Here is a 15,321-nt window from a genome sequence, read left to right on the forward strand (position 1 = left end):
AGAGAAAACAAACGATCAAATCTAATCTTTACGTGCATGTCTTTCTGTTGTTTCTCTAGTTTTGGCTTGATGTGGGTATCGTAGATTCATTTTTTAAAATGTTTGTCATCGTGGTTTAGATCTGTCTTTATAGTCTGGAGGGATTACTGTGTGGTGGGTACTTTTAAACACCTGTTTCTCTCTGATGATAATAAACCTTATTGTGGGGACTGGTCTGACAATTGTATGCTGTTATAAAGTTCCATTAAGTTAGTCATACAGCTGTTAAGTTGTTATTACGTTTGTATGTTGTTAATCATTCACAATAGTCTGATAAACCCAGATACAAAAGCCAGACACCAAATACAAAACACTTCTGAACGACACTTTTAGGGGACAGCCACTAGAAGCAGCCTTGAACAGCTGCGCTGCAATTGCGCAGACAGTACACGTTTTTGGCGAAACCAAGTTAATATTTGATTTCACATTTATTTGTGTTCTCAGTTTGGTGAAAGTGATACGAGAAATGTATGTGTGTGTGTGTGTGTGTATATATATATATATATATATATATATATATATATATATATATATATATATATAGCGACATCTCACTTGCTCCTTTTTTGTGTTTCATTTACAGTCAAACTAAGGCGAAAACACCCAGCTTCTAAGCAGACCGGAACTGTGACAATTGTTCAATGGTAAACGGCATGAGTAAGACATCTTCATTTATCCACCATCTTTGGTCTGACGGCCATTTGCGGATGTAAACACAATTTCCCCAGTTCCACATGCGTGCGAGGTCGGGATGGCGTCTAAGTTCGAACGTTTTGCCTCTGCAGGGAAAGGGAATGGTCTACGAGCAACACACGAAATACACGCAGGTGAACTCCTGTATACAGCGGAACCTCTAGCATGCTGCGTGTCCAACACATGCGCCAAAGACTTCTGTCACAGCTGCTTCTCACGGTAAGAGATGTTGACCTTTTCGTTCTGACTAGACACTGATCTAAAGTACGTTTTTGCGTTCTACCCAATAGGATTTGGGGAGGATAAACGGACCCCTCTGCCTGTGTCTACGTACAACTACGGCGTTATTGCGTTCTGGACCCTTATTGTTCGGGTTGTTATCAGATAATGCTATATAGCTAATAGATAGCTAGCTAAATGCCTTTTTATAGCTCACCAAAACAGGCGTAAACGGCTCTTATTAATTTCCAACGAAACGGAGTGTAGAATCAACTACAACAGTCAACAAACAGTACAAAAACGTTGATACACTACCACTGGGCTGACGTGTTTTTTGCTGATGTACTCAAACTGGACGCTAGATGGCAGTGTTGCTTTTCCATTTTCTTTAGCTCTAGACAATCTTTGTGTATCGGAATCTATTGTAGCAGTAGGCTATGAGATTTACAGGTGATCGAGTTAATAATGTATGATACAGGGCTAGTTATCACTCATCTAAGAGAGCACACTGTTCAGTTCCATAAAGAGCTTCACTAAGAAGCCAGTTGTAAATTATATATTTTCAATACAGACATTGGCCAACTGGGTGCTTTGTCAATTGCAATGTTTGCATATCAATCCTAGCCTGAATCCTCATATACAGAGCCCTCAAAGTATTCACACCCCTTGACATTTTCCTCATTTTGTTGTGTTACAAAGTGGGATTAAAATAGATTTTATATTTTTTTGTCAACGATCTACACAATACTCTGTCAAAGTGGAAGAACAATTCCAACTTTTTTTTTTATGAATGGAAAATTAAACACTATCTTAATTAGAGAATTATTCAACCCGCTGAGTCAAACATGTTAGAATCACATTTGGCAGTACTTACAGCTGTAAGTCTTTCTGGGTAAGTCTCTAAGATCTTTGTACACCTGGATTGTATAATATTTGCACATTATTCTTCAAGCGCTGTCAAATTGGTTGTTGATCATTGCCAGACAACCACTTTCAGGTCTTGCCATATATTTTCAAGCCAATTTAAGTCAAAACTGTAACTAGAGCACTCAGGAACATTCAATGTCATCTTGGTAAGCAACTCCAGTGAATGTTTGGCCTTGTGTTTTAAGTTATTGTACAGCTGAAATGTGAATTGGTCTCCCAGTGTCTGTTGGAAAGAAGACTGAACCAAGTTTTCCTCTAGGATTTTGCCTGTGGTTGGCTCTATTACGTTTTTTTATTCCCTCAAACTCACAATTCCTTGCTGATGACAAGCATACCCATAACATGATGCAGCCATCACCATGCTTGACAATATGAAGAGTGGTACTCAGTAATGTGTTGTGTTGGTTTGGCCCCAAACATTACACTTTTTATTCAGGACAAAAAGTTAATTTTCTTGCCATTGTTTTTTTGGCAGTATTACTTTAGTGCCTTATTGCAAACAGGATTCGTGTTTTGGAATATTTATATTCTGTACAGGCTTCCTTTTCACTCTGTCAATTAGGTTAGTATTGTGGAGTAACTACAATGTGGTTGATCCATCCTCAATTTTCTCCTATCACAGCCATTAAACTCTGTAACTGTTTTAAAATCACCACTGACCTCATGGTTAAATCCCTGAGTGGTTTCCATTCTCTCCGGCAACTGAGTTAGGAAGGAAGCCTGTATTTTTGTAGTGATGGTGTATTGATACACCATCCAAAGTGTAATTAATAACTACACTATGCTCAAAGAGATATTTAGTGTTTGTTTTTTACCCATCTACCAATAGGTGCCCTTAATTTGCGGACCATTGGGAAAACCTTCGTGGTCTTTGTGGTTTAGTATGTGCTTGAATTTCACTGCTCAACTGAGGGACCTTACAAATAACACATTAGGCCTACTGTTACATGCCCGTGCTCATCAACATGGTTCTTTAAAGGAAAAGTGAAATGACTCACAGCTCAAATAATATAAAACAACTCCCTGACATCGGACATGAAATAAAGATGCACATTTTAACAGCACAACAGAATAGATCAAACATTTTATTTTGCAGGTGCCTTTTCATTTATACATCAGTGGTGCAGCCATGGCTTTCTAACTGCTCGGAACTAAAACTGTGGTGCGTCCTTTATCTTGAGGTTACGGAGGAGGGGTTGTAAAATGCAATCTGTTAATTATTATGTCATATACAGTACCAGTCAAAAGTTTGGAGACACCTACTCATTCCAGGGTTTTTATTTATTTTTACAATTTTCTACATTGTAGAATAATAGGGAAGATATCAAAATATATTTGAGATTTGAGATTCTTCAAAGTAGCCACCCTTTGCCTTGATGACAGCTTTGCACACTCTTGGCATTCTCTCAACCAGCTTCATGAGGTAGTCACCTGGAGTGCATTTCAATGAACAGGTGTGCCTTGTTAATTTCTGGAATTTCTTTCCTTAATTTAATGCATTTGAGACAATCAGTTGTGTTGTGACAAGGTACTGTATGGGTGGTATACAGAAGATAGCCCTATTTGGTAAAAACCAAGTCCATATTATGGCAAGAACAAAGAGAAACAACAGTCCATTACTTTGACTGACCTTCATGTCTGTCAATCTAGAAAATGTCAAGACCTTTGAAAGTTTCTTTAAGTGCAGTCGCAAAAACCATCAAGGGCTATTTGACCAAGAAGCAGAGTGATAGAGTGCTGCATCAGATGGCCTGGCCTCCACAATCACCTGACCTCAACCTGGGATGAGTTGGACCGCAGAGTGAAGGAAAAGCAGCCAACAAGTGCTCAGCATATGTGGGAACTCCAAGACTGTTGGAAAGCATTCCAGGTCAAATCAAATTTTATTTGTCACATACACGTGTTTAGCAGATGTTATTGTGGATGTAGCGAAATGCTTGTATTGGTGATTGAGAGAATGCCAAGAGTGTGCAAAGCTGTCATCAAGGCAAACAATGTCTACTTTGAAGAATCACAAATATAAAATATATTTTGATTTGTTTAACACTTTTGGTTACTACATGATTCCATATGTGTTATTTCATAGTTTTGATGTCTTCACTATTATTCTACAATGTAGAAAATAGTAAAAATAAAGAAAAACCCTTGAATGAGTAGGTGTTTCCAAACTTTTCACTGGTACTGTATAAAATGGACAAATCTATGTTAATACAGAGTAGCTCAAAACATTTCTAATCATTAAAAAGGACAAATTATCCAATGGATCATGATTCTTTGCAGCACCCCTATTTTGTAAGTGGGGATGTAAGTCGCTCTGGATAAGAGCGTCTGCTAAATGACTTAAATGTAAAAATGTAAATGGATGCAGCTTCTCCATTTGCAACATTGCTCAGGCGCCCCTATGAGTGTGTTGCTGACGTGTTTGTGGTCTTATTGATGTTGTTAGCTGCTTATCACTGAACACTCATCACTTTTAAGAAATGACTTTACCCCAGCATTCAGTTACACACACACACACACACACACACACACACACACACACACACACACATTCTGTGCTCTGAGATCTGCTTGTAGTCACTGAGCAAGTGTGTGTGTGTGTGTGTGTGTGTGTGTGTGTGTGTGTCCGGGAATGATGAGCCACTGACCTGAGAACAAAGTGGTTATTATACACACATCCACAACGGAATGCAGGCCAAAATGTTTGACAGCCAAAACAAAAGCTTGTCTAAGCCGACCCCTGACCCCTCTGCTCATCATGACATCATCACCCCCCCACCCCCATTCTGTCTGCTCCATCTATTAGATAATGCTGGTCCAAAAAAGAGTGTGTCCAGATGGCATAGAGAGAAACAGGAAACCCAGTGATGTAATATCCATTCCCTCTTAGTGTAGAAAAGTCTATAGGTATTTTCATTCTAATATTCTCCTGCCTACGTGTTCGGTTCAGTCATATTTTATTGGACATCTCTGGCCTTTTGTGTTAAGAGCTTTCACGCTTTATGTTGACAGATCCCATATTCAATTTAGACAAGTAGGACATCGTCACTGAGATGCGTACCTCCCACCTTCTCTCGGTAAGCGGGCGGACGTGGGTGTGAGTTAGAGGAAGGAAAGGGTACCTGTGCTGTATCACGGCACTGCTAGGAACGGAAGTATTTCCCTGCACCTGCAATAACTTCTGCAAAACTGTAGTAATGCTCTGAAGGTCTGTTCAATAATGCGATTGGTGTTGGCGGTAGAGTGTGTGTGTGTGTGTGTGTGGCAGCAGGGGTGTACTTCAGCCGTGTGTCTGGTAATTGAATATGGGTCATTCCATGTCATTTCAGCAAGCCCGTAAGACCCACCATTTGATTTGTTCTGAAATCATTTCTGTAGTTAGAAACAACTTATATTAGCATTCCTGCAACAATATTTTGGTGAAATAATATAAGCTTAAGCTAATTGATTTCACCCAAATTTGCCATTTTAATTTCTAGGATTCATATAATATTCAATAAATATAGTACCAAACATCCGATTTGGACCAAACTTTTTTTCTGACCATGAGTAAGACCTGAGGAACCCAAAGAAATGGTCAAAACCCACCCTAACAACGAGTATAAAGTATCAGTTCTCTGTCTGACAAGTAGTATGGAGCTGCTACTTGGAGTATTTTTTTTCTCTTCTTCATCCTATGTAATGTATTCTCAGTGAATACATTTTTCCTGTTTAGAGAAATTAGTCATTGAAGTTGTGTCCCATCCTTCATCCTGATATTACCAGGTTCTGACCAGTAGATGGTGCTGTTTCTACACGTCATTGACTTGCCTTGGATTTGTGCAACAAATGCAAAAAAGTTAGCATTTGAAACATAGGCCAGGGAAACAAAACCAATGCATGGATTGCTGTCATATGTTGCCATAGACTGCTTACGGGGTGAGAGAACCAATATGAAATGTTGTAGTTTTATTGAAGTACCCTTTAACGTGGGGTAGGGGGTGATTCTTAAAAATCTAAATCACCTGGAACGGCACCATCTAGTGGTCAGAACCTGGTAATATCAGGATATAGGTTGGGACATAAACCTAATAACTTCAATGGCTAATTTCTCTGAATAGGGGGAAAAAAAACATCACTAAATTCACTGGGAATTCATTACATAGAATGAAGAAACAATACCCTGAGCCGCAGGGTCATATTACTTGTCAAACATAGGCAACTGATACTAAACTCAGCAACAAAAAAAAGACGTCCTCGCACTGTCAACTGCGTTTATTTTCAGAAAACTTTTAAATATTTGTATGAACATAAGATTCAACAACTGAGACAAACTGAACAAGTTCCACAGACATGTGACTAACAGAAATTGAATAATGTGTCCCTGAACAAAGGGGGGGGTGTCAAAATCAAAAGTAACAGTCAGTATCTGGTGTGGCCACCAGCTACTGACATTAACCTGTTAGGGTTAGGGGGCAGTATTTACACCGCCGGATAAAAAACGTACCCGATTTAATCTGGTTACCACTCCTACCCAGTAACTAGAATATGCATATACTTATTAGATATGGATAGAAAACACCCTAAAGTTTCTAAAACTGTTTGAATGGTGTCTGTGAGTATAACAGAACTCATATGGCAGGCAAAAACCTGAGAGATTCCTTTACAGGAAGTGGCCTGTCTGACCATTTATTGGCTTTCTTTGACATCTCTTTCCAAAACAAAGGATCTCTGCGGTAACGTGACACTTCCCACGGCTTCCATAGGCTCTCAGAGCCCGGGAAAAAACATAATGTCGTCATTGCAGCCCCAGGCTGAAGCACATTATCGCCTTTGTCAAGTGGCCGATCAGAGGACAAAGGGCTTAGGCTCGTGCACTGGCCGCCCCCGTCTTTCTTTTTTTCCCTCTATTTACCGAAACGCAGATTCCCGGTCGGAATATTATCGCTTTTTTACGAGATAAATTGCATAAAAATTGATTTTAAACAGCGGTTGACATGCTTCGAAGTACGGTAATGGAATATTTAGATTTTTTTTGTCACGAAATGCGCCATGCTCGTAACCCTGATTTACCATTTCGGATAGTGTCTAGAACGCACAAACAAAACGCCGCTGTTTGGATATAACGATGGATTATTTGGGACCAAACCAACATTTGTTATTGAAGTAGAAGTCCTGGGAGTGCATTCTGATGAAGAACAGCAAAGGTAATAACATTTTTGTTATAGTAAATCTGATTTTGGTGAAGGCTAAACTTGCTGGGTGTCTAAATAGCTAGCCCGTGATGGCTGGGCTATGTACTTAGAATATTGCAAAATGTGCTTTCACCAAAAAGCTATTTTAAAATCGGACATATCGAGTGCATAGAGGAGTTCTGTATCTATAATTCTTAAAATAATTGTTATGCTTTTTGTGAACGTTTATCGTGAGTAATTTAGTAAATTGTTAGTAAATTCCCCGGAAGTTTGCGGGGGGTATGCTAGTTCTGAACGTCATATGCTAATGTAAAAAGCTGTTTTTTGATATAAATATGAACTTGATTGAACAAAACATGCATGTATTGTATAACATAATGTCCTAGGTGTGTCATCTGATGAAGATCATCAAAGGTTAGTGCTGCATTTAGCTGTCTTCTGGGTTTTTGTGACATTATATGCTAGCTTGATAAATGGGTGTCTGATTATTTCTGGCTGGGTACTCTGCTGACATAATCTAATGTTTTGCTTTCGTTGTAAAGCCTTTTTGAAATCGGACAGTGTGGTTAGATTAACGAGAGTCTTGTCTTTAAATAGCTGTAAAATAGTCATATGTTTGAGAAATTGAAGTAATAGCATTTCTAAGGTATTTGAAAATCGCGCCACAGGATTCAACTGGCTGTTACGTAGGTGGGACGATTTGGTGCCACCTAGCCCAGAGAGGTTAAGTACTGCAGTGCATCTCCTCATGGACTACACGAGATTTGCCAGTTCTTGCTGTGAGATGTTACCCCACTCTTCCACCAAGGCACCTGCAAGTTCACGGACATTTCTGGGGGGAATGGCCCTAGCCCTCACCCTCCGATCCAACAGGTCCCAGACGATGCTGTAACATGATGCTGTAACACACCGCCCCAGACCATGACGGACCCTCCACTTCCAAATCGATCCCGCTCCACAGAGCACAGGCCCCGGTGTAACGCTTATTCCTTCGGCGACAAACGCGATTCCGACCACCCCTGGTAAGACAAAACCGCGACCCGTCAGTGAAGAGCACTTTTTGCAAGTCCTGTCTGGTCCAGCGACGGTGGGTTTGTGCCCATAGGCGATGTTGTTGCCGGTGATGTCTGGTGACATCACCGGACCTGCCTTACAACAGGCCTACAAGCCCTCAGTCCAGCCTCTCTCAGCCTATTGCGGACAGTCTGAGCACTGATGGACAACTCGGTCAGTTGTTTTTGCCATCTTGTATCTGTCCCGTAGGTGTGATGTTCGGATGTACCGATCCTGTGCAGGTGCTGTTACACATGGTCTGCCACTGCGAGGGCGATCAGCTGTCCGTCCTGTCTCCCTGGAGCGCTGTGTTAGGCGTCTCACAGTACAGACATTGCAATTTATTACCCTGGCCACATCTGCAGTCCTCATGCCTCCTTGCAGCATGCCTAAGGCACGTTCACGCAGATGAGCAGGGACCCTGGGCATCTTTGTTTTGGTGTTTTTCAGAGTCAGTAGAAAGGCCTCCTTAGTGTCCTAAGTTTTTGTAACTGTGACCTTAATTGCCTACCGTCTGTAAGCTGTTATTGTCTTAACGACCGTTCCACAGGTGCATGTTCATTAATTGTTTATGGTTCATTGAACAAGCATGGGAAAGTGTTTAAACCCTTTACAATGAAGATCTGTGAAGTTATTTGGATTTTTACTAATTGTCTTTGAAAGACAGGGTCCTGAAAAAGGGGCGTTTCTGTTTTTGCGGAGTTTATATACTCGTTGGGGTGGGATTGGCGTGGGGTTTGGGTGTGGCTTTTGACTATTTCATTGGATTCCTCATGTCTTACTCATTGTTTGAAAAAGTTCGGTCCAAATCGGATGTTAGTTACTATATTATATGAATCCTATAAATTTAAAATTGGCAATTTGGGTGCAATCAATTAGCTTCATTTCTCAGAGATCAAATTATATTTCAGCAAAATAATGTTGCTGTAAAGCAAATTTGATCTGTTTTTAATAACATAAACAATTTCGGAACAATCTGAGATGGTGGGTGTAAATCCTATTTTATTGTGCTTTTTGAGGTGGAATGACCCCTATGCTCAAGCTCTGTCGCCCGCTATGCACTCAGATAAACCTACTACCTGTCTGCCTCTCTTAGCTTCTACACACTGATCTACCTAGCCTACTATACACCAGTGCTGCGTGACTCCCCCCTCCTCTTTCTCTCCCCCTTCCTCTTCCTCCACTTGACTGTTTTGTACCAGTTATTTCTATTGACTAGGTTAGGCCTATCTGAAGTACTTTACACATTGTTTTAGACACCCCAACCCCTCCTCTGTCCTACATGTTCTCCATTACTGTCCCAAAATAATCTGTAGTAGTGGCGTTATAGTGTGTGTGTGATGATGGTGTCAGCTTGCGTGACCAGTAACCACCCCTGAGACTCTTATCTTCCTAAGTAAAGGCCTATGTTGGTCTGTAAATGTGCAAGTGTGTGTGTGTGTGTGTGTGTGTGTGTGTGATTTAAGCTAGCCAGAGGGGCGTTTTTAAAGGAATTAAAGCCACATCAAAGCTGGAGGTAATTGCTGCCTGGCTGATCTCTCTCTGCTGTTTGTTTTTAATGAGAGCTAATCGCTAGGGGTGCAGTTAAAACACACACACACACACACACACACACACACACACACTCAACACAGCGTTGTCTTGCTAGCCACAGGTCAACAAACAAACAAATCATTAGCAGTTCCTCCAGCCACAGGAGAGGAGAGAGAGAGGGGGGGATAGAAGGAGAGAACGTGGGTTTGTGTGTTTATGATCATAGTGATGGGTATATCTGACAGTTCAAAGGGAGTGTTTAGCTGTGTGTTATCAGTGGTTACTTTGTGTGTGTGTGTGATTATTATCAATATGACCTAATTTTTGAATTTAGACCCACATTAAACTATAATCACAGCAACATCTGGCAGAGACAACGCCTTACATGCACGCGATTAGGCCAGGCGTTGTCTCTGGTAGTAGATGTTGGTTTAATGTGGGTCTAATTTCTAACATTGGGTCATATTGATAATAATTGCCAGAACAATGTGATTATAGTTTTTGGCTACGCAGGTGTGGAATCGCTCAGGAATAGTTTACTAGAGCAAATTATTCTTCACACGCGCGCAGACAGACAGATTAATAATCCTCCGATATGAGGAAAAGAGCTGACTGTATGCAGTCTGTCCTGAAGCATACAAATACCTACTTTAGATAAGAGGGGAAAGGTGCAATGTTCACAGAAAGTCTCCAGCGCAAAGTCGAGATGAGAACAGGGGGATTGTTGACAGGCTAGTCAGCATTCCTCACCATCCTCTTTTCTCTCTCTCTCCGCCCCCCCCCCCCCCCCAGGTAAAATCTAATGCCTCGATTCCATCTGAAATACCTAGCTAAATTACTGAATACTCTAACGACTTCACCTCTCGGATTGGTAAAGTGAGTTGTGGTATTGAGTAGAAAGACATGACTTTGCAATTGAAATGACTGCAAATGTATGAATACAGTGTGGTGTTGCTGTTTTGGATAATGTCTAGGCCTATATTATCAGGAGCTATAGTTGTATGAATAGCAAAGGGATATAGAAGGTAGACTTTTTTTCAGCGTGCCCCGACTCCGTGGCTGGCTATACAGGCCTATGAAACACGCAAAAGAAAATGTTAAATGAATGTGCCACAAAACAAATTTAGGTGGATTTTCAACTCATCGTTACCACTTACATTACACGGGACGTGGTAATTCACTCACATCAAACTCCTCATGCTCTCCCTCCTCCGCGAAAACACATTTGACCACAGTGCGTCTGTCCTATCAACAGGTCACGAGAAGATGCGTGTAGCCTATCGTTTGTTCTAGCGGGAGAAGACGATGCAGACTTTTCTGACTAGCGAGTTGAAACTTTTAATTGAAAAGAAGCCTAGTTAATGAAGTGGAAAAGTAGCCGGCTGACAATGAGTCGTATTGCTTATGGGAAACACACACACACACACACACACACACACACACACACACACACACACACACACACTGTTCAAAGAGACCACCAGATGAATTAGTCACCACCATTACAATGGCTATTAGGTTTGACTTTTTTTAAATGAGTCAAATTAGAGAGTTAAAAACATCCTAAACAACACACCCATTCACACGAAACCATGAGCTCAGCACCATAGCATTTTGCACAACAGCTCTCTTTTACAGCCTGGTTCCGATCCGTGTGTGTGAGTGTAACCGATGTGAAATGGCTAGTTAGTTAGCGGTGGTGCGCGCTAATAGCGTTTCAATCGGTGACGTCACTCGCTCTGAGACTTGAAGTAGGGTTTCCCCTTGCAACGCTGTGGCTCTTGTGGCGCGATGGGTAACGTTGCTTCGGTGGGTGTCAGTTGTTGATGTGTGCAAGGGTCCCTGGTTCGAGCCCGGGTTGGGGCGAAGAGATAGTAACAGTGGACAAACAACAAAAAAATTGGCGAACGGAGAGTTGTCTGTTATTTTGACCCATTTTGATTTGTTTAGACATTTTTTAAACGTGTATTTTTCCATATAGACACACCCTATGTTTGAATAAAATCAATTATATGTAGGCTACTAAGCTTGTCTGGTGCTTTAAGCACTGCGATTAAAAATGAAAACGCACAAACTACTAAATACGAGCCAGAAATCAATATAGTCTACAAGGCGTGACTCAGACAGGTGTCTCATGTGCATTAAAATTAAAAATACACTACCGTTCAAAAGTTTGGGGTCACTAAGAAACGTCCTTGTTTTTGAAAGAAAATCACATTTTTTTTGTACATTTAAAATAACATCAAATTGATCAGAGATCCAGTGTAGACGTTAATTGTTGTAAATGACTATTGTAGCTGGAAACGGCTGATTTTTTTAAAATATTTTTTTTATGGAATATCGACGTAGGCGTACAGAGGCCCATTATCAGCAACCATCACAGGCTGACCACACCGCTCGCGTCGCGTGCACGAGCGTTGCAAAATAAATGTAGGTATCTATGTTATTCAATTATTGCACCCACACTGCTCGTGCTTGTCAACGAGTGTCTGTGTTGCCAAGGGCTAAAATAGAAGTCATTCCTATTTCTGGCAGATCGCGCTGCAAGTCCTGCCTCTCCCATCTCCTCATTGGTTTATAGAAGCAGGTACCCACGTGCCATCTCCTCATTGGTTATACCCACGTGGGTGATTGAAAGACGAACTGTTTTGCCGGTCGGTGTAGTAATACTATGATAGTTTAGATGCCAATCACCATATAAGTTCAAAGATGAAAAAGCCAGGAAGGAGGAGAGAGAACTAGAAATGATTCGGTTGACCGTTTTATATGTGGATTAATTGTCGGAGTAGAGGACCTTGTGCATTTCAGGTAAAATAACAACCTAATGTTTATATACCAGGACAAATTAGCTAGCAACAGCAAGCTAGCTAAATAGGACAAATTAGCTAGCAACAGCAAGCTAGCTAAATAGGACAAATTAGCTAGCAACAGCAAGCTAGCTAGAATGGACCAATTAGCTAACAAGTGCAAGCTAACTAGCTAAATTGCCATAAATGTTTAATACTTTTCGACCTGTCCCCAAATTAATGTCATTGGTTCAGAGTTTGTTTTGATATTTTAACCTGCGTGTCGTGATCGCGTTTGGTGTAGGGGGACAAAATAAATGTATGCACGCGCGCAGCCGGTTTGGGTTCCGTGTCACTCCTGTGTTCCAATGGGACGTTGTGTTAGCTAATCCAAGTTCATCATTTTAAAAGGCTAATTGATCATTAGAAAACCCTTTTGCAATTATGTTAGCACAGCTGAAAACTGTTGTTCTGATTAAAGAAACAATAAAACTGGCCTTCTTTAGACTAGTTGAGTATCTGGAGCGTCAGCAATTGTGAGTTCGATTACAGGCTCAAAATGGCCAAAAACAAAGAACTTTCTTCTGAAACTTGTCAGTCTATTCTAGTTCTGAGAAATGAAGGCTATTCCATGCGAGAAATTGCCAAGAAACTGAAGATCTTTTACAATGCTGTGTACTACTCCCTTCACAGAACAGCGCAAACTGGCTCTAACCAGAATAGAAAGAGGAGTGGGAGGCCCCGGTGCACAACTGAGTAAGAGGACAAGTACATTAGAGTGTCTAGTTTGAGAAACAGATGCCTCAAAAGTCCTCAACTGGCAGTTTCATTCAATAGTACCCGCAAAACACCAGTCTCAATCTCAACAGTGAAGAGGTGAATCTGGGATGCTGGCCTTCTAGGCAGAGTTGCAAAGAAAAAGCCATATCTCAGACTGAAAAGATTAAGATGGGCAAAAGAACACAGACACTGGACAGAGGAAGATTGGAAATAAAGTGTTATGGACAGACAAATCTAAGTTTGAGGTGTTCGGATCACAAAGAAGAACATTCGTGAGATTCCTATTCATATTGCAACTCATTTCATGTATGTTTTCATGGAAAACAAGGACATTTCTAAGTGACCCCATAACTTTTGAACAGTTGTGTATATTTGTGATTACTCGATTTAAAAAGATCTTGGTCAACCAAACAATCGACAAATGGGGTCAGCCCTAGAAAGTAGGTGTGTTTGTGTCATTGATGCCGTGGTAAAGTTTGAGACGTTCAAATAGGTTATTTGTGTTTTTTTTTATTTTATTTTTATTGACCAGTGCAGCTGTAGCGGATAGAAACTAGTCGAATCTCGATTAGCGTCATAGTGACATTATCACTCGGACACCACGGTCTTGTCCGCTATAACGAAATGGAAAACAAAAATGTGCGTTTATTTCGCCAAGTACCTGTTTCACTGTGTTTGAAAAGTTTATCTTCTGTCGCCATCAAACCTAGAGTTTTTTTCGTGGTATAGAAGGATTGACAATACATTATTTGTTGTGGCCTAAATAATAATCAATTGTGCGTCGAGTAGGGTTGGTCGTTGTCTACATTTTCATACCGTCATATCGTTTCTGTACTATACCGTGGTATATGGTATTACCGGAAGTGTGCACAAGGGGCCCTATTTGAAAAGATTTTTAAAAAAGTTTTTTATTTTTATACACAAAACAATTTAGGCAACTGGGATTTTGATCCAGGAGGGGATTGAATGTCTCTGCTGTAACCAAGAAGCTTGATCTGGACATGTAGACACTTTTTAAATAGCAAGTTAGCAAACCAAATGCTTAGCTGGAACCCTGAGCTGGATCCAATTTATTTGACACGTCTTAGATTTAACTTATAAGCAGTGGCGTAGCAGATACAAACTGTACATCGCTCAAGCCTAGCGTCCAAAGCGTCTCTTTTCCCAAGATGGCCTCTTCTATCCTGCCGTAAACCAGGTCAGAAGATCAAACGTGGGCTTTGGTCACACGGCAGCTTACATTAGGATGCTCCAGGCATTACAACCTGCTATATAGCATCTGAAACCTTGCGCACGCTCGCACACAAATGCACACACAGACTTGTCAGATCAGAGGCCTGGAAATGAGAAAATCAGTCAGGCACGACGGGCAGCCCGTGGAAAAGGGCCCCGCTAATTACTACCGAACACTGAACCATCGCTATACAGCTTACTGAGGAAATGAATTACCATGCCCACACTTTCATCAAAGCACACTTCCATCTTCATTCATCATGTACAGTACCAGTATTCCATCTGATGAGAGATTGAGAGAGAGAGAGCGAGAGAAAGGTACTTTAATTCTATATTGCTTGTCAACATTTCTTAATAAACCTACTTTAACATAGTCATGAATATTGATTAGGTGCCAGGATACGGACTCTCTCAAGCAGAACGTCATCACCTGCTAAGTCAACTAAAATCAGCTCAGACGAGAGAGGGAGAGAGGCAGGGGCTTTTTAAAAAAAAAAGTTATTTTTCACTTTAAAATGTATACCAAACAAAAACCAATGATTGCAAAGATAAACTATATGCACAAGGACTACACTTAACTATTTCCACGAGAGGGAGGGAGAGAGAAAGAGGGGGAGAGAGAGGTCATAAGGAGAAGAAAGATTTAGATTAGAGGAGAAGACGCAGAAGATGGACATATCCACAGTAGTCCTTGCCTTGAACTGGAGAGAGAGAACATAACAGAGATCTAATCGACTTAATAAAATAGGTCTTAACAGGACCAGGCCAATGAATTAACCCAGTAACAGTAGTAGTCCGTCTGTGTACAGTCATATTGATATTTACAGAGAAAATAGACTGACTGGGGTCAACAGAATAGTGTGTGTGAGTCTGTCGGTGTGTCT

At 40.9% G+C, this 15,321-nt stretch overlaps 1 protein-coding gene across 2 annotated transcripts in view; it reads left to right on the forward strand.

Moving 5' to 3' along the window:
• Positions 1-678: 678 nt before the first annotated feature.
• The window catches only part of smyd3 (SET and MYND domain containing 3), a 206,243-nt gene continuing 191,600 nt past the window's right edge, over positions 679-15,321 (forward strand). Inside the window, exon 1 of one of the 2 annotated variants that reach the window (XM_029713882.1) lies at positions 679-951. In XM_029713882.1, coding sequence (XP_029569742.1) covers positions 791-951 — 161 coding nt within the window. In that variant the 5' untranslated portion in view covers positions 679-790. The remainder of the gene's footprint in view (positions 952-15,321) is intronic. The other variant, XM_029713881.1, reaches the window with a different exon arrangement.

The sequence above is a fragment of the Salmo trutta genome, chromosome 25, assembly GCF_901001165.1.
Source record: "Salmo trutta chromosome 25, fSalTru1.1, whole genome shotgun sequence".
Taxonomy (NCBI): domain Eukaryota; kingdom Metazoa; phylum Chordata; class Actinopteri; order Salmoniformes; family Salmonidae; genus Salmo; species Salmo trutta.